At 25.6% G+C, this 21,079-nt stretch overlaps 2 protein-coding genes across 2 annotated transcripts; one reads left to right on the top strand and one right to left on the bottom strand.

Annotated features, from left to right (window-relative positions):
• Positions 1 to 3,871: 3,871 nt before the first annotated feature.
• LOC106761501 (transcription factor MYB114) lies at positions 3,872 to 4,831 on the bottom strand. Its single transcript, XM_014645057.2, has 3 exons — positions 4,647 to 4,831; positions 4,432 to 4,561; positions 3,872 to 4,337 (listed from the first exon to the last, which is right to left on the bottom strand). Exons 1-3 carry the CDS (start codon positions 4,765 to 4,767, stop codon positions 4,082 to 4,084), a joined length of 507 nt encoding a protein of 168 aa, XP_014500543.1. The 5' UTR covers positions 4,768 to 4,831; the 3' UTR covers positions 3,872 to 4,081.
• Positions 4,832 to 13,305: 8,474 nt separating this feature from the next.
• LOC106761367 (stress-response A/B barrel domain-containing protein UP3) lies at positions 13,306 to 14,227 on the top strand. Its single transcript, XM_014644916.2, has one exon. The coding sequence runs from the start codon at positions 13,417 to 13,419 to the stop codon at positions 14,155 to 14,157; it is 741 nt and encodes a 246-aa protein (XP_014500402.1). The 5' UTR covers positions 13,306 to 13,416; the 3' UTR covers positions 14,158 to 14,227.
• Positions 14,228 to 21,079: the final 6,852 nt, after the last annotated feature.

A 21,079-nucleotide genomic window follows, 5' to 3' on the forward strand; every position in this document is an offset into this window, starting at 1 on the left:
ATATAAAATTATTTACAGATCAGCACAGTGCCAACGGCATTAGTGGCTAGTTAACGGAGAGGGCTTTATTGTCTCAAATTTACAAATATTGGGATGCAATTGGAACAAAAAAAAACATGAGGACCTAATTGAGAATGAGGAACAAATATAAGGAATAAAACATATATTTAATTTTTTCTGTGTGAATATATTATTTATTTGGCTTAATATCACATCATTTAACCTCCTAACATATTAAAAAATCTAACCTCCACGATCAACCACCACCACGCATCTACGTCATTGAACCCTAAATAAAAAACCTTTGATTATGAGCTTTATAACAGTGTTAATTAATGTTAATTCTCCAAACACACAGATGATAACACAAGTTGATTAAGAGAGTTATAATGTGAATGTGATTCTCCACTTCTGCCTCAGAAAACTGAAAACAAAATACAAAAAATCATATTTCAAACTTCCAAAACAGATTTGCACCAAAACAATTGATAAATATTTTATTAATAGTTATTTTTAAACTTTATTACTATGATGAGTGATAATAGAAACGCATGTGTTGTTATTTTAGATAATAAAAAATAATAAAATAATAATAATTATTATTATTATTATAAAATTAAATCTAAATGATTTTTATAATTTTATTGCAAATAATTTGTATTTACTTTGTATGTAGTCTTATAATTAAAAAATGATTAAATTTTAAAATCTATTCAAATAAAATAAAACGAATAAATTTTTAAAATAAAAAAGTTACTTAAAAAAGATAAAATTAATAAAATAATTATTTGATTAAAAAAGTTATTTAAAGAACAAGTTGAAAAATAAATATAAAATTTCTTTTATATATAGGAACAAATTATGTCGCAAAACATGTAAATTAACTGTTTAAATAAATTAATGAATAATTAAAATCGAGATACTTTCACAAATTATGTATTCTATAACTATCTATTTATTTTTCTTCATAAGATATTTATAAACATTATAGAAAACGAACATTATTTTGTTAGAAATTTACTATTGATAAAAAAAAGTAGTAATTATATTTACCATTTTTATTAAAAACTACATGAAGCCTTGTCATACCGACCACATATAAAAAGATTCTTTATACCAAATAAAGTATTTTTTTGTTCTTTTTATCTCCAATTAAAACGTGTGGTAAATGAAATTTATAATTAGCAAATTTTAATTTTGTTATAAAAGTTAGATAGTTATCCATTACGAATCAAAGTTTTATATGATGATATGCTAAGTGAACTTCCTCGTTGAATGCCAACCACTAATTCATCAATATATTTCTAATTTTAGTAAGATAAATATTTTTCTTATTATGGACCGCATGTGTGGTCACGGTTTACCTGTCAATGGGTAATTTCAACCACAAGTTTATTAAGATATTTTAAAGGGTTTGTTTATTAGTTAATTATTTATATAATTGCATTAACTTTAAAATAAGAATTATCAAAAAAATGAAAGGCCTTAAGCTTGTTGCATCCTTACCAATAATATTTTCTATTAATTTATTTAAGTGTAAGAGTTAAAAAAAATCGTATTTTAAAATTAATAGTGTTAGAACGATGAAATTTAGTTATTTTAATAATAAAAATTTAAAGTGTAAATAAATTTTTTATAAATGACCATCACTATTCTAAATTATATTATTTATCTAAAACTCTCTTATAGCACTTCATTTTGCATAAATTTTTTAACCATCTATTTAAATATTGGAGATTATCAGAGTATTTCTTCATAAAAGCTCTTTATTTTTATTTGTTTGGTTTTTCAGATAAAGTAAATTAGTTTTTTGCTTCTTTTTTGTTAGTCTTATTTGTTTTTTTATGTATGTGAATTGTTCTAGTTTACATGTAGAATCTAAGTTTTTTATAAGAGTCTTTATTAAATAGTGATATTAATGGTGTGTCTTAATCGTGTTTTCTTATTTAGGAGCATATATGGTTTTTTGTGTATTTGAAGTTGTTTAGGATTTCTAGAATTGTTTAGTCATCTTTTAGGTAAGGAAAACTAATTATCTTGTTTTAGAACTTTAGATGCTTTAAGAATGTTAAATTGCATGTTTAATTTATTTATGGTTGATTGATCTTTTATATTGGTGCTTCAATTGTTGAGTAACCTAAATGTGTGCATTAGTTGTGTATTGTTTGAATTTGTCTAAATTCGTGTTGAATTGAGGAATTGATGATTTAACTATTTGAGAAAGTTGGTATGCCCTCTATAATTAAAATTGTTTTTGAAACAAGCACTAAATCAGGACTACCAATTTGATCATTTGAATAGGACATTGGTTCCCTAAATCACATAATTGAGTTTGTTATTATCTAGTATGGTGTTGAGCGTTATTGGTGCAGCTTTGAGCAACTGGTGTGTCCTTGAGAGCAAGCTTGACTATGCAAGTTTAGAAGAATCTTTCTAGACCTCCGAGTGTCCCTTTTTACCTTTAAGCGGTGGCAGGACATTTTTTGAACACCATTTTTCACTACAAGTTTGGTACAGTTTTAATTTAGGTCATTGAGTGATAGAATGACGTCGTCGAGCAAAATATTTTATGAGAAAAATGGCGTTGTGCGCCAAGACTACCATTGAGAACTAGGACTACCGATGTGTCAGGATTGCCACAGAGTGTAACCTTTTGCGAAAGATTTAGCGTTAAGTGCTCTATTCTGATTTGTGTTAAGTGGTTTTACCGTGGTTTCTATGTATGTTTAATATGGATTGTGATGTTTCATGGATTAATAACATGGTTGTGAACATGTATGGTGAATGTTGTGAAAGGAATTTCAAGGAGAAGTTTCTTTTATGACTTGCATTGATGTATGAATTTCGTATTAAGACACTTTAATAACCATCTATCCTCAAGTAGATAAGGGTGGAGTATGTGGTGAAAGAAACATAAGGTCCCAGTTTCGGGGTTTTACTTTGGCCGAAGACGGAAACGAACTAACCTTGTGTGTGATAAGGTGAAACCATTTGCAATTATTCTATAGAGTAGTTGAGATCACCATGAGCGCATAACTTACTAAAGTCTAATATCAATACATGTATTTGGATGATCAAGTCTAGAATAAATGATTGTATGTCTTAGAATTTGTTAATGTGAATGTTATTTATGTTAATATCTCTATATATGTTATATAATTGTCTGTTTACTACATTAGCTTACCATTTATTCTCTGTTTATTCTTCTTTGTCATTATCACTTTAATAGTGTGAGTAGACGAGGGTGTTTCGATAAATCCAATGCATGATGAAAGTGGTATTGAAACTTAGAATTAAAGAATTTGTTTCCTGATTATATGAGTTTTTGAAAAATTTATTATATTTTTTATTCCACGTAATGTTGCTCTTAGTATAGGATCTTACTTTTAAAATTTTGGTGTTATAGATCTATTTGAAATACACATATGTATATATATTTTTATATTAAACGTGTGATGTTTTTTAGTAGTTAAATATTATTAAAATGAGATGTTAGGTTATATTTGTTATCATTCTTGTTTAAACATCATGTAAAAAATAATAATTTGGCTATTTTTACAATTATTTTACTCAATTATAATAATGATTATAACAATAATATTTTGTAATTTTAATTTTATTTTAACATATTTTTTATTATTTCTATTTAATTTTATATTATATTTATTTTTAGAGGTAAAATTACAATAATCTAATTTTATCTATTAAAGTTTTTTTCTTTTTTTTTTAAAGTTATCATACATATCATATCATTTAAAAATTTTCACAAACTTTATCACAAATTCATTCAAATCACACTATGTTTATTTAAGCCAAATAGCTTCATAATCCTCTCAAAATCAATTAACACTTTTTCTCAAATCCTCTCCTCAATCCAAAACCAAGAAAACAATTAATTAATTAATTAGAGTATCAATAAATAACATAAAGTAGAAGCACTTAAATGGATTTATATATCCTTTTTAAAAGAAAAGAAAAATAAGAAATTGTTGGTTGAACGTACTTATCAACCTTATTATTATTCTGAAAAAAAAAAACAATATTAGAAATGGATGGAGAGGAAAGTTGATTGCATATTCCATTAGGTACCTACGAGTCTTGTCACGAGAGGCTTGGTTAACCTAAAAACTTTAGGTCTAACTATGACAGGGTTTGGAGACTCCATGGAATTCATAGCATGCTCATTTTCAGACAACCATGGAGATTCAACACTAGACATGCTACTACTTCTTCTCACATTCTTCTTTTCTTCTACCTTCTTGCTCAAATACGTATTCCAGTACTTCTTTATCTCGTCTTCACTGCGTCCTGGTAATCTTCCTGCAATCATTGACCATCTGTGCCACATACGCTTACTCAAACTATCAATCAATCACATATTTTATTTTTTATTTTAAAATCAAAGAAAATGGAGAAGAAAAAAAGCAATACCTATTCCCCAAGAGTTTATGCAGTTTGATAATGAGTTCTTGTTCATCCCAAGAAAAGTTGTCTCCGGGGATGGTTTGCTTGAGATAGTTCAGCCATCGATGTTTGCAACTCTCACCACATCGTTTCAACCCTATTCGGCACAAGCCAAAGAGAATCAAAATTCAGAATTTTCTTTTTGAAAAAGATCGTAATTCTTTGGATATATATATGTATACCAGCTCTTTGGGGAAGGTCCGTCCAATTTCCTTCTCCAGTGAGTTGAACATAGTTCAAGAGGATTTCGTCTTCGTCAGAAGACCATGCTCCTTCTTTTTCACAGCACTTCTTGGTTTCCATGGTGGAACTCAAAATGCATAATCTCTCTGTACTGTTTACTGAATTTATAAGTGTAGGGAAAGAAAGAGTTTGAAAGCGAGGAAGAGTCACTTCAGTTCACAGTATTTTACATTAAACTAACGAAAATAACATTTTAACACTTGATAATCTTCACACTGTGTCAAAATATGATTGGACGATTTTAAATTAAAAAATATTGAAGCAAGAACCTATTTAAAAAAGAAAAACTAAAATTTTTTTTAATTTGAAATCATTCAACTACATTTTGACACGTGTATAGCGTCAAAATGATGTTAAAAATATAGTGTTAAAATATCATTTTCCTCAAACTAATTAAGTAATAATACGGTCAGACACTTTTATAGTTATATCTGATACACGTACGGTATAAAAATATAAAAAAAAAATTGTATTTTTTTAAAAAACAAAATAAATATAAAAAATAATATTAAATAAATATAAAAATTTATGTATGTCAAAATATTTTTCTAATCAATTATATACTGTTAAACTGGTCTATTCGTATTTGGAAGTGTTTGTAAGTTTGTCAGTGTTTTCACCTTGACTTTTGTGTGTCATACCAAAAACGGATACAACAGAAGACACACTATACAATTGCCAATTTTTGTTCTTAAATAATATCATTTAAAAAAAATTATACAATTTGACATACGTATACATCATTTATTACAATATATTTTTTTATTCATTATTACATCTGGAATTTCGAAAAACTAAATTATGACTTTCATTTTGTATCTTTGTAAAGTAAATTAGTAAAAAGTGGATAAAAAATGAAACAAACTCTCTCATTTATTTTCTTTCCAACTGTATAACTATTTTATTTATTCTCTTTTAATTCTATAACCAAATAAAACGCATCACGTCTAATATTTTATTAAATAAACAATATATCATCAAAAGGTAACATTTAATTTATACAGTACTTAAGCCAACTAATGAAGACCTTTAAAATTGTAAGAACAAAGAATACTTGTTAGAAAATGTCATTAGATTAAAATACATCCTGTCCTGTCATTTATGTAAAGAAAAAAAAATTGTTTGTATAATATTTTGATAAAAGAAGCAGAAAAGAAAAAACATCAATACTAATGCGAAATAAAATAATATATAGTATAATTAAATATAAAATATATTTGGAAAAGGTAAAAGATAATATATTTTATATAGTGAAAATGTTAACTGATTGATATCGTGTCAGAGAAAGTTATTGACTTGAAAAGTAAAAGATAAAATTTAAAAAGTTATCATACCAATATAATTAAAATAATAATAGTATATATATATATATATATATATATATATATTGTGTATTTAGATCAAATTAAAATAATTTAATCATATAAAGTACTTATGAAACATCATTATTTAATTGAAGTTTTATGTTAAATGTTTTTTTATATTTTATGTCAAGTTCAAATCAGGTAGTTTAAAAACAAAATGTTGAAATCCTGAATGAAATTAGTACAATTAAATAATGCTAATTGACCTTTAGCGTGATTAATTTATTTTCTTATATTCTGGAAAAAGTATACTTTAAGGATCTTGGTAGTAACTATGTTTTCATGACACCAGTTGAGGATTTTGTAGAAAAATATCATAAAATCATATTAAAAAGAACATGCTTTTACGCATTTTTTAATCAATTTTTTATTACAGTATTTATATTTATAAAAAAAGGGTTTTATATCTGTGTCATGTGGAGGAATTGAATATAAAAACATGACATGTTTTATGATAAGATGACTGTAAATATGTCAATTTATTATTATTATTTGTAACTGTCTTATTGTTATAGGTTTATTCATGTTCATAAATAATCACTACTAATATTAGTTGTCTTGATATTTTTCAATATAATTTATTTCATTTTTAAAATAAGATTATCAAGATTTAAAATATGAACTTGTTATAACATTAACCATATATCTGTCTTGATGGGACAATACTTTATGGCAGATGTGTCCAATAACAACATTAAATTTGGGGACCAATGTTGCCACATATTTCTTCTTATCCTTTATGGTTGCAAAAATGGTGGGTCAAAGTTCAGTTCATTATTGGTACATACTAAGTGTAAAAGGCATAGCTTTTTAATATCTTACTTAGTAGTCGTGTCAAATAGGTATCTAGGTTCTGATCCTATCCTATATAGGTTGGGATAAAAGAAGTTCACAGGATAAAAAAAACCTTTGATTAAAAAAATTTTTAAGGTTAAAAAACTCTAAAACCTTGTGAATAGAATCAGTCCATGAACTTTTCTATTTAAAAAAACTAAATATTTAATAATAAATTTTATTTTTATAAAAAAAAAACAATTAAATGTTTCTTGTTTTTGTATTACTGACTAAATCCTCACATAAACACTTAAATTATTTACAATATAAATATATATATACACTTTTATAATTAAATTAAAATATTTATTATTTTTTATTAAAAAATACACATGCACATCTGATTTTATCTTAATCTACTAATGAAAATAACTTACAGAAAATTTGATTCACCGTAATCAAATAAAACTTAATATAATGAAAAAAAAAAATTAATTCATTGTATAAATATAATTATTGTGATTACTTTTTTTTAGTTTTTCTTTATTTTAATTTAAATTTATTTAAAATAATATGTTATAAATATCTTATTATCGATAGCCTTACTCTGTTAGTTTTGATAATTTTTCTTTTGTATTTTTCTCCTTCAACAAAAATTTCCTAATGTCATTCCTTTTACAAATAAATATTTATTTCATTAACTGCTTAATTTCAATTTTAACTTTTAATTTTTATTTTCTTATTACCCTTCATATACTTTTATTTCAGAAAAAATTTATGATTAAAATTAATATCTCCAATTTATTTTATACTAAAAAAATAACACGAAACGCTATAGATAACATAATCAAACATATATATAAATATAAGATAAATATTAAATAAACAAAACATGATATATATATATATATATATATATAAATAAATGACATAGATATTATTTAAATAAGTTTGACTTCTTGAAAATAAATATTAAAAATTGTAGTTTTTTTCGTATTTAGTCTCATATTTTTAGTTAAATTTTTAAATTTTAAATTTTAAAAAATATAAGTATCAAAATTAAAATTAAAACAAGTGCTATTATTATTTTTTACATATTCCATATATTTTGAAAAATATATATCAGTAATATTGTCTATTCATATCTAGGATAATTTATACTTTAACAATATGTCTTTTTTATGAAAAGAAATAATATATCAGTAATGTTTTAACACTCTTTTTTTTCTTTTATATTAAGTTTAAAAAAAGAAAAGAAAAGAAATATGAAAAGTATGAAAAGATGGAAAATGGAAATAGTATTTTATTACAGTAAATTTATTAATGATTAGAAAAAAGGAGATGAAAAGTTGATGCTATAGAAGACCATAATTTTAGGGATCATAAAAGCTTAACCTGATCCTACTGTAGTGCTAACCCATTTAATGGGGCTAGCGGGACTGAAAAAATGGAGACTAGCTCTATAAAAGGCTAGGACTAGCCTTGGGACTCTTGGAAAAACTGAGATTCTATTACTTAGTAATGTTCTATTGAGAAGAAGAGGAGGAAGTAAGAAAGATGGTTTTTAGTTGAAAAAAGAAACAAATAAAAGGCCCCCTATAGTGTGGGAAAAAAAAATGAAGGCTAGTTCTAAAAGACCAGGACTAGCCTTGGGACTCTTGAAAAAATTGACAATTCTATTACTTAGTAATGTTCTATTGAGAAGAAGAGGAATAAGTTAGAAAGATGGTTTTTAGTTGAAAAAAAAACAAATAAAAAGCAATTTTATTTATTATTTTAATAATTCATCATTAGTATTATTAAAATAAAAAGAATAAAAAATACATTCATAATAGAACATGAATATCATGATACATTATAAAACAAAAGAAAAATTAAATTACTATTACTAATTAAATTAGTACTTTCAAAATTTCATGTCTCGAGTGCTACTCAAATAAAATAGGTTGTGTAATAATCAAACAATAACTACATCCAAAATTATTTTCACTACGTAAATACTCCCTTTCTTCTAGATAATTAAAAAAATTATAGAATAAAAAAATGATAAGAAAAGCAAAACATAATCTATCTCGTTTATTTAATAAAATCTAAAATAATAAATATATTTCTCTTATTTTTTAAACTTGTGTAACATATTTATTTCGCTAAAATAATTATTTTGCCATTTCTCACATTTCCTTAATCTCTCTCTCTTCATTGTCATACATACACTACAAACTACAAGATAATTACACGAGTCTCTATTATTTAAATTTTCTCTCTCTCTCCACCAATATTAAAAAGAACAAAAAGATAAAAAAAAAAAAAAACATAATATATTCACACCAACAAATTTATACAATTTTTTTTTCACATTTACTTTTTCTAATAATCACATTATTCTTAAAAAGACATATTATCCTATAGATGAAATGAAGATTATAAAAAAAAAAAAAAACTGTTTTCTAAAAACAAGAAAAAAAAAACAACATTTTATTCTCTTTACATTAATCCATCCACAAAACGACAAGCATTCGTTTGTGTTGAAGATACCAATCTCAAAAGACCTATTTATTCTCACAGTCACTGCATTCTCACCTTCTCTCTCCCACGAACCTGACAATGCATATCACTTTTCCCCCCTCATTCGTCTGAAACATCACATTCATGACAAAAGGAAGCCACCACCATACATTTTCTGTATGGTGATGTTGTTGAATGAACACATACATTTTCTGGAGAATTTTCTTTGCTTTCTGCATATTATTTGGTATATATCCTTCATGAATACTATCAACATGTTATCAATTTGCTTTATTTTCTTAGTTGATCTTCTTCTCAAATGTGTAGATATATATGACAGTCAACAACATTCAAAAAAGTTACTAAAGATAATACTAATACAATTTAGTAATATTTTATCAAATAACCACATGTTATATTCTTAATATTTTTATATATTAATAAAATATTTATAAAAATGTTACTTCAATTTAATGAATTCTTTTAGTAAAATATAATATTCCCGAAATATTTTTAAAATTTTGTAGTAACATTTTTTTCAATAGAGGAAATTAATTAAAATGTTGTTAAATACATTTAATATTTTTAGAGAATCAACATTTACAAAATAGAATTCAAATATACTAAAGGATAATTCAGTATATACAAAGATCTTTTTCTAGGCGACCATCTGGTCTTATCATTTCCAAGATAAAGAATAGAGAATCTGTTCTATAATAAAATCAAATTAAAGACACAATTTGGTTGCATAAATTAATCTTTTAATTAGATTCTGGTTATTTCCTCCCTTGTTAATACCAAGTCAAAACAAAATTTAATTATAAATAATATTTGTTTTAAATCAAAACTTTATAATACTGTAGAGTACAATATCTAATTCAATAATTAATTAAAAAATTTTATAATATACCTTATCACGAATAGTGAAAAAAAGAGTGTATGTGAACCACAATATTTTTTACATCTTGAATATTTTCAAATTTAGGACTATCACTCTTAAAAAATAGTTTTGTAATTAAATAAAAAATGTTTAGATAATTATATAAAATACTAGCTTTCGTGGATTTTAATAGCTTTAGTGATATTGGTAAGACATAAATAAAGACGGTTTATATTACGATGTTTTTCATTAATATAATTACATAGCTTTTCAAAACATTAAGTTTATAAAAATAAAAAAAAACAATGTAATACAATAAACTTTAAGTAAATAACCGTATATCTCTACACTATTCTAAAGTCAGATCACGACTAAGTTCCTCACTTGCAATATTCTCTACTCTTAGATAATACTTAATCATAACATATAATTAAACAATTACAAACCAAGATAAAATTGTCTATTTAAAAAGGAAAAAGAAGTACACTAAAAATATAAAAGTTAAGTAAATTATATATCACAAACTTATTTATTATATACATCATATAAACAAACTATGATAACAACCTCTTAAATATTTTGTTTATTGAATTAAACGTGAAATATATTTTCTAGGGCATAAGGATCTCAATAGATTTTGACTCATGAACCATGATTCTATCCAATCTTCCTCTATGATAAATTTAGTTAACCTAAAACAGTAAAAAATGATCAATTCATAACTAAATTCCATTATAAGAATCTAGACTCTCACTAACTATACATCTTACTCTATATGAGTTAGAATATCTAATAAAGTCAAAATAATATCTTTTCGAGTTCATACTCAATACACCTAACACAATAGTGAAATGTTTTCTCTCTTGAAAGTCATTCCACATAAATCACATTTCAATCACATACTATCATCTCATTTAGCATTAACCACAACTAACATACATTCACATATATTCTTTTATCAACACACATTTTCTGTCAAGCACTCATTAAAGATAATAAAGTCACACCTAGCACCCTAAACTTTCGTTCAACACAACTCAAACAGGAGGATCCTCGGAATAGTAGCAATCATCGCAAGTGAAGTGGTTTCACACGTACCACTTTATCAATACACTTTATCAACACTCATTGTCGTCTCCGTGTCGTTACCCTCTCTTTGTCGCCTTCTCATCGGTCATCCTTGGCTCGCTTCGATTGTCTCCAGGAAACTCTTCACCGTCTTCTCATTGTGGTCGAGCTTAGGTGAATATATCACTCTTCCCGTCGTTAAATACATATTACTATTTATTATTTATTTATCTCATGTAAATTTTGTTTTTGATCTTACACACTTGTACACATGCTCACACAACATACATACATATACACACATGAAATTTTTTAAAAGAAAAAAGAAAAAAAATGAATATAAAATGTTAGGGACTATACAAAGTCCGTGATAAAAATTATCCTTCAGGAAACATAGATAAACTATACCTATTATGAAAAAAGAATCTAAATAAATATATAGAGATAAAATTTCAAACAACTTATAAAAGTCAATTTTATATACTTACAAAAATGCAAACACTTGTGTCATTTTTAAGAAACCACTCATTGACCTAAGAAACCACAACAAACTAAAATAAAATTACTCTTTAACCAAAGTATATGAAAACTCTCATTCCAAGTATATTTCAAAGCATAAATGACTCTTATAAACTCTATAGATAGAAGTTTGCGGCTAAAAAGGCTAAAAAGCTATCTATATATTCAACCCCGACTTCTTCTAAAACATGTAGGTAAATTAAGACAACACCTAGTTGCAACATCAATATTATTTTTAAATCAATTGACAAATAGAACTATTGTAATATTACATCCATAAATGAAACCACCTTCTAATTTGAACATTAAAAAAATATAACAAAAAAGAAATAAAAAATAATTATTTATATATTTCTTATACTTATTCTAAATAATATGTTCCAACTTCTTAATATTTGAAAATAAAAAAAATTATATCCTAAAATTTACTATGATCTTTGATCCTTCAAATCATATATATAATTACAATATATAGTCACTTTTTTAATCATTTTAAACAAATAAGTACAATACGACTTCATAAATTAAACAACAAAATTGAAAGAAGAAAATTACAAATCTTACTACTTACACTTAAAATTTGAATGCGCATGTTGTCATAAACAAAGCTAAACATAGTAAATATATATTTTTTTGGAATTGAATATTAACGAACATATGCAAACCAACCATGGTTCACATTAAAACTATATAAGACAGACCACTTAATTATGAATATAGCAGTTTTTATGTATTTGTCAGTCAAAACAAAATTTTAAATTTATTATTCTACCTTAAAAAAATTTAATAAGTCATTTATAAACCTAAAAATTATAAAATAAGTAAACAATCACTAAATTATTAATTGAATTATAACAATTATATTAAATAATACTCTTTTTGCTAGAAACAATTTTACTTCGAATCTCATTAATCAAACTGAAAATTTTTATCTTTAAGAGTTCTAATCATTAACCCAAATAAATAAAAAAAATACTAATTAAAACTAAATAACTTCGTTATAACATGAATTAGCAAACCTTCTTATTAAATTCTAAAACATATAGAGAGGTTCAAGCACTCGTATGCATGCCCTATATAGTGCTGTGCCAGTGGGTGGTGGTTAGCCTGTTACAATCAACAAACCTTTAAAAACATAATTACAATTCCGTCCAGAAAAAAGTAATTGAAGATACCAATTTACATATACATTTGTCAAACCCTAAATCACGAAAAGCATGATTCCAAAACAATTTTCTCTCTACGTAAGACTGATTATCTTCTTTTATATATATATATTAATTATCGTAAGTAAAAAACTGTAAATGTTAATATTCTAATCAACATAAAAGACGGGACAACATGTTACAAATTATTTTAATTAGCTATAATTTTGTCGGTGCATACTTATAAATAATATAATTTTCTGGATAAATAAACACAACTCGTGTAAAACGCTCAAAGAAATGAAAGAATATAATACTAAGATATACTTTATAAATTGGATGTGAAAGTATCTTATCCAATGAAAAAGACACGGTTATCATTATTAATGCCTTCCGATCTGACTGAAAAACAAACAAACACTTCCATTTTTGTTTTCTCTAACTTTAATGCACGATGATGCTGAGTCTGCAAACTCGTTTACCGTCGTTTTCCCTCGTTTTCTCTCCGTTCAAACCCTATTCTCCACCCTTCAAATCCAAACCCCGTTTCTCGACGATCAGAATGTCCTCAGGCCAAAGTGTCGTGGAGCACATTGTCCTCGTCAAGGTCAAAGGTGGAACGGAGCCTAGCAAGGTCAGCGCCATGGTCAACGCCATGAACTCGTTAGCCTCCATCGACGGGGTCCTGAACCTCACCGCGGGCCCACTTCTCCGTAACGGACCCACCACCGCTTTCACCCATATGCTCCACAGCCGCTACCACTCCAAGGATCACCTTCAAGCCTACAACGTGCACCCGACCCACATCGCCGCCGTCACCGGCTTCATTTTTCCAGTCTGCGAGGACATCATGGTCGTCGACTGGGTCGGCGCAAAAACGATCCTTAATCCGTCGGCGACGGGATCGGGCCTCCGCGTGAGGTTTTTGAAGCTGAAGGGGGGCGGTGGCGACGACCACGACGAAATTAAGGTTAAAGATGAGGTTTTGAGTGTGGTAGGAGGAATGAAGGAGGGTGTTGGAGAATTGTCTTACGGCGAGAATTTCTCGCCGGAGAGAGCGAAGGGGTTCTCGATCGCTTCGCTGTCTATTTTCCCAGGACGGAAGGAACTGGAGAGTGTGAACTTGGAGGAAGGGTTGGAGAAGGTTGTGGAACATGTGGAGGACACCATTGTTGTTGACTATGTGGTGCCTTAGACTTTGACTCTGTTTTTGTTTCCACTTTTGTTACTGTTTTACACTTCAAAGTTTTTAATTTTTTTAATATCCACTTTTAGTTTCTAATTTATAAAAAATATAATAATCAGTTTTAGTCTTAATATATATTTTATTGATTTCGTTAATTGTTAAGACTGATTGGATACATTTTTTTTATAATTTAAAGATTAAAAATTGACATTTTTAAAAGAAAAGTTAAAGAGAACATCAATTTATAACTTAAGAAAAAAAAAATTTAATCTTTGAATAATCGGTATGGCTGTAATAGAGAAAAAAAGTAACATGAGAATATCCAGTGTGAAGTTTTTTCAATATTGTAGTAACAATGGACTCATTTATTTGTTGAACAGTGATGAATGTTTTTCAATTTTGCATAGAGAAAAAAGCATTGATAAGTGCTTCAAATGTGTAAAGGGCTGCGAGGACACATTGAACATATGGGCTTGTACAACTGCGGCCCATGACAACGACTTAGTCAGAAACGTATTTAAAATTATATTTCAATCTAAACGTATTTAAACATACGTCTCATTAAATGTGTTTCAATTTCAAAAATGCATTTAAAATTATACAATCTCAAATGAATTATAAATTATATGATTTAAAAAAATATGTAATTTAATTCTGTAGTTCAGAATGTATTTTTAAATTATGAAATTCAAAAATATATTATGGATTATATAATCTAAAATATATTTTTGAAATGGATAATTTTAAATATTTTTTTAGTTTTAAAATATATTTCAGATTATGAATAATACAATCTAAAATATATTTTTTAATTTCAAATTACACAATTGAAATTTATAAATTTATAAATTATTTAGTTCAAAATATTTTTAACCTATTAATACTTTTTTCTTTTCCAACCTCAAAAGATAAAAAAAATAAATAAAATAAAAGGAAATATTCAGAAGATGCTAAGCGAATGGCTAGACTTAAATTAGACTTAATATACAATGGTCTAGATTCTCAAAATATATAATCATTAACTGTGCTACATTTCACTCAATTTTTAATTTTCAATATTTTCTACATAAAAAAAAACAATTTAAAATATATTTTAAAACATTTACTCTTTTATAAAATTTAACTATAATATTTAGTAACGACAAAAGATACTTTTTTTTAAGAAAGAAATTGTGACTCATTGAATTTTTATATTGCAAATCTTAATATATTTTAACAAAATGAAAAGTTACATATTTAGTTTGGTAAAATTTAATAAAAAAATATATAAAAAACACATTTTCTTCAGTTTAATAAATTTCATTGATTGAAAAAAAAAACTTTTTACATATTTTTATTTGACGAAAAAGCGATTTTTTTATCATTCACTAGATATGAATTTAACCAAAATCATTTATTTCGCACACCAAATTTATCAAACCCATTTAATATGCCGATTTCATAAACTAAATTTTAATGAGATATAATCGTTTACCTATTCCTACTTATTGCATCGTTAAACCATAAATAATTTTATATTTTGGATTTTGTGTTTTATATTCCTACTTGTTCAATGCAAAATGAATTGGGATATTAATTATTAGTCACTTAACCATTTTCTGGACTGCAAATTAAACTATACCGACAAATTTTAATATAAGCGAATTGATAAATAATCAACTAATTTAAAAAATGAGAAACACAGTATTAATAATTTATATTCTTTCAAAAAATTAATTTAATTTTTTAATATATAAAAAGTACAACAATTTTATCTTGCCATGAAATTTTGAAGAATCGTTTTATTATTAAATTTTATTCTCAAAGGAGAATTCAATAATACTACAGAACAAATTATTTTGTTATTAAATTAAAATATTTAATTTTGACATTCCATTCATAGTATAAATATTACATAGGAGTAATTACATGATTAATAAAATAAAACTGTCAACAATATGAGAAATTATAAAACTTCATTATAATCATTTGACGTGAATAAAAAAACAACTTCACTAGGCTCAAAACTATGAATAAGAATAATCATCTAAACAACCAAAAGAAGCATAATTGTTAAAGATATAACTATTAAAGCTATTATGCATCAAGGCTGTCTCCACCTAACATTTGTTCTACAGTCACATCATCTTCCTTTGTTCACACTCATCATAGTCGACATACAAACAAGCAATAACACCCAAGCACAACAAAAAACAAATAAGCTAATGATACAAAACAAATCATAATACACATTAACATTTCATACATGAATCATATTGCACATAAAACAATCCAAACATCTTATTCATGCCAAGACCTAGACTAGAATATCTAGATTTAGTATGAATGTTGAGCTATGGCAGGTTGCGCACTTGTAGTACGTCTACTGGATTGCAAAGCCATTATTAATTTCACCCTACTACACTCACAAGGTTAATCTAGACCGTGTCTTAGGCCATACTTGAAGCACCTAGACTAAGACCTCATGCTACTATCATCACATGTACCAAATTTCTATATTTAAGAATGAATGATCATTAGAGTTTTAGGATAACCCCAAGATTGAGCTCCCTACATTCGTACCATCAACACTGTGATACAACTATTAAGAATCGTCCTTAGGACTCTTTCACACCTTATTCCATTCAATTATATGTTCCAAACATTACCATAAATCACACAACAAACTATTATAACTTTTAACATCATACACATAAAAGAAAGGATTCAAAAACACTTAAGAACACAGACACATTCACCCAACAAGATCCAAAATAGCAAGCTCCCCAAGCTCTCAACCTCTGGAACTCACTACTAGAACTCTCCTAAACTCATCCAACGAGACCATTTTGCTCGCCCATCTTGACTGCGTAATTCTACAGCACAAACATTGCATAATTAGCATGCCTAAACCACCAATAACTTATTCTAGTCATTTTTACCAACTTATAACACTCCTATATTGAATTATAAACTATTTTAGACCTATACAAAAGTGTTAAATCCAAATCAAACTAGTTATCAACTAATTTACCACAAGATTTCACTTACAAACATCTAAGTTCTTCCATTGGAGACCAAAATTGAAGTCTACAAGTTCTAACTCATTTTTAAGTAACTTAAAAACTCTAACAAGTCAAAAATGACTTACCAACACACCCCAAACCTTTTATTTGGACACGGAACATATGATTCACAATCTCATTAGTCTAAACCCCAATATGCACTTAAAACCCACCTAAAACATCACCAAAAATACTACTAACTCTTTCTAACTAGATTTCAACTAATTAATCACTTTAACAAGTCTTAATTCACCTCTAAATATACTTTAAAACTGAATTTACTCTTTTTAACCTTTATCTTAAAAACTCTTGTACCAAAACCTCATATTTTGACCAGGAACACCTACTACTCCACCTAGTTCTATTGTTCTTTAATTTTAACCAATCTCAACACAACCAAGAATATCTCAACAACTCAAAACATCACAATTATAAATTTATCACTTAGTCATATAAGTCCACAATCATCATGTGATCAAGCACAAGTTCACAACAATAGTTCACAATAGACAACAATTTAAATATAAATAGTCAACATTCACATATCACACATCCTAAATACTATCAATTCATATTTTATAATTTAACATAATACAATTACTAGCTTTCCTTATCTCACAAAAGAACTACTATAGCTCTCAAAACGCCCAACAGTTACTTCAAATGTAAAAAACTTTAGAAACACTTACAGGTCACTGAATTGTGATCGGAGTGAATCCTTGGGACTTCAAATTAAAAAAGAACCAAAAATAGAATACCAATGAAACATGTGAAGAGGTTCCTAAATATGATCCTGAACAAAAACAAAAAGGAAAAAAAGTAGAAATTTACTTACTCTAAACCAGAAATTGATCGAGTAAGAGTGAATATTACTCCGTTACGATCTCCTAGACACTTTCTGATCATCAAATCAATGATCGAGAAGTTAGATTTTTTAGAGAAAAGGTAGAGAAACTCAAAAAACGAATTTTAGAGAAATAATTTGTGTTTTGAGTAATGAGACGGAATTTAAAATTTTTTATTTATATTATTAAATTATTTTAAAACTAAAATACTTGATCTTATTTATTAAAATATATATTACCTCTAATGCTCTCATTTTTAAGTTTTTAAATAATAGCTAATTTTAAATTTTTTAATATTTTTGTTTTATTTCAAAATTTGAATTCACAACTTCCCACGGATTTAATTAAGCATTTATCCATTTAAAAAATCTGAAACCTGGGAGAATAAATTCACTGGGTTTGATTTATATATGGTAGTTTGGCTAATTATTAGATGTTCACATTAGAAATTTTTTAATTAATATTTCAGCAAAAAGACATGACACTTTTTTTTTAAAAATTTTTCTTAACTAAGCATAAGCATATTTTTAAAGGTTGGGCGCGTAGAAAATCAGAATAAAGTAAGTCTTTAAGTTTCAAACGATTTGAAAGGCATATATATGAAGTGAAATTATTTAGGAATTGAATAACGAATAAGATGCATGAACAATATTACATGCATTAAACATGATATTTGACCCTTTCCATGTAATTGATATGCATAGTTAAAAACAGTAGATCATTCATAGTCAAAAACAACCTAGAACAATTAATAGGGGAAGGTTTGAAGTTTTTATTTCATTATGCATTAACTATTATATAAAGTTTAATTAAGTTTTAAATATTCCATTAACTTAGAATTTTTTAGTTGAGTTTTTTTATCAACTCAATTTTTTTATATTTTTAATTGAGTATTAGTTATTTAATTTTTCAATTAATAGTTATATTTTTAAGAAATATGAAATTTTGTAATTAATATAATATTATAATTAATATAAAAAGACAAACAACTTTTACTGTTTTCATTAAAAAATATGTTAAATAACAAAAATCATCTTATCAATAATGGTAAAAGGGAATATTACTTTTCCAGTTGGTGATGATGATAAAAGTTACTTATTGTTTTATATTAATCGGAATATCAATTTTATATTAATTATATAATCTTATATTTGTTAATATATAAAAATAAACAAGAAAAATCACATAAGAAAATAATAATAATGTCACTTAGTTGATAAAAGTTTAAATGATATAAAATCAATTTAAAAGTATAAAATTTTTGAATATTTAATTGACAAAAAAAATAATAGAAACTTAATTTAAAATAATCAAATGTATCATTATCTTAAACCTTAATTATGTCATTATTTAATTAAGAAAGAATTTCAAAGATATAATTAAATATTGAAGATTGCTAATTAATAAGGTTAGGAGTGTGATGGATTGAGTTTGCATGCTAAAATATCATCAATGCAAATATATGTATTTCTTAATCAAATGATTAACGTTGTTTAACGAAACAAGAAGAAAATTAGGTTTTACTTTCGTGATAAATTGAATTATTTTCAATTGAGTCTTTATTAAGTTTTGTTACATCTATTGAATATTTAAAATTTTGATATTTTTTATGAGTTAATATCATCTATTTATTTCTATTTGAGTAATGTGATTATTATTTTTCATTGACTAAGATATGCACTAGCGTAAAATGCTCATTTAATGTTTTTTTTTATATGTTTTAGTTTAAAGAAAAATTGAAGATTATTATAATATGATGTTATTTTTAAATTTATTAAAAATGTTTAGATTTCAATTGTAATAAAACAAGAAATATATACACATTAGAACCAATGCTTAAAAGTTCTTATTAATTTAAAAAAGTGTTACTGAAAGTTTTTATTTAATTTTAAGACAGATATTTAGGCTTTAGTTGTTTTTAAAATAGGAGCCTAAACATTTGTTTAAGGTTTTTTTATTTTTTTATACACATATAAAGATCCAAAACATATAAAGTTTGTATTAATTTAAAAAAATTTATTGATATTTTTTTAATTAATTTTTAGACAGAGGTTTATGTATAAAAGAGTTACATGTTATTGTATTTTTTTTTCAAACACTCACTATAGAGAACATGTGTTTGCACTATTAAGTTATAATTAACATTAATTGTTTATCAATAAATGTTTAGTAAAGTGGCTCGTGGTATGTGTATTGTATTTTATTATTATTTATGTTAACTAACCTCGTATTTCAAACATTTAAATTCTGTAAAGGTTTTTAGAATAAAATCTTTTGTATATATTATTTTTAAAAAAATTCTTTTTTTTTTTATTTTGTTTTGGGAACATGTGAAGCTAGTACCATAAAAAAATTAAAACAAAAGTTTGATGCATGATTTAACTTTTTTTAGTGTCCGTGTTGATATGTGATAGTATGTTATCATATTATGTTACGATTACGTTCTAATTAAATGTTATTTTTACTTAATATTAAATTGATAAAATTTGTTAGATATTTTATATTAATATAATTTTAATATCACGGTATATTATAACATATATAAAATAAACTTCTATACCTATGTATTAAAATATTGGCCAGACTCTAAATTTGATCAATCCAACCCAATTTAAATCAAACTCAGTTTAACTATATTTCAATTAATTATGAGTTTAGTTTGAATTTATTTCAATTACAGATTATAGTTATGTTTAGTATCATATTCATCATTTCCAAAATTAATAATAATTATTCTTACATTTTCTCTCTCTCTAATGTAACCCTAATCCAAACCTTAAACTAGCTTATTTGATAGCAAACATTGATTATTTCTTATCATTTGTGCTCACTCTATATCATTGTTTATTGTTGCTATTCATTAAACATCATCATTTATCTAATTAGGTGTCATAGTTCAACTAGTCTACACTTCATTTTCTTCTTTATTATTTCTTTCATTTTCCACTTTTAATATTTTATTATCTATTATTCATGTTTATCGTGCATTTTAAGTAATTATTAACTTTGTGTGATACATATGAAATAAGTCGTCGTGGACAT

Source organism: Vigna radiata, chromosome 5 (assembly GCF_000741045.1).
Source record: "Vigna radiata var. radiata cultivar VC1973A chromosome 5, Vradiata_ver6, whole genome shotgun sequence".
Lineage (NCBI taxonomy): Eukaryota > Viridiplantae > Streptophyta > Magnoliopsida > Fabales > Fabaceae > Vigna > Vigna radiata.

Bases quoted from the DNA above. Each gene is read 5' to 3' on its own strand.
- LOC106761501 (XM_014645057.2), bottom strand. From the start codon at position 4,767: ATGGAAACCAAGAAGTGCTGTGAAAAAGAAGGAGCATGGTCTTCTGAC. The intron at 4,562-4,646 runs GTATACATATAT...TGTGCCGAATAG, and splicing joins GGACCTTCCCCAAAGAGCTG to GGTTGAAACGATGTGGTGAG. The intron at 4,338-4,431 runs GTATTGCTTTTT...TATGTGGCACAG, and splicing joins CATAAACTCTTGGGGAATAG to ATGGTCAATGATTGCAGGAA.
- LOC106761367 (XM_014644916.2), top strand. From the start codon at position 13,417: ATGATGCTGAGTCTGCAAACTCGTTTACCGTCGTTTTCCCTCGTTTTC.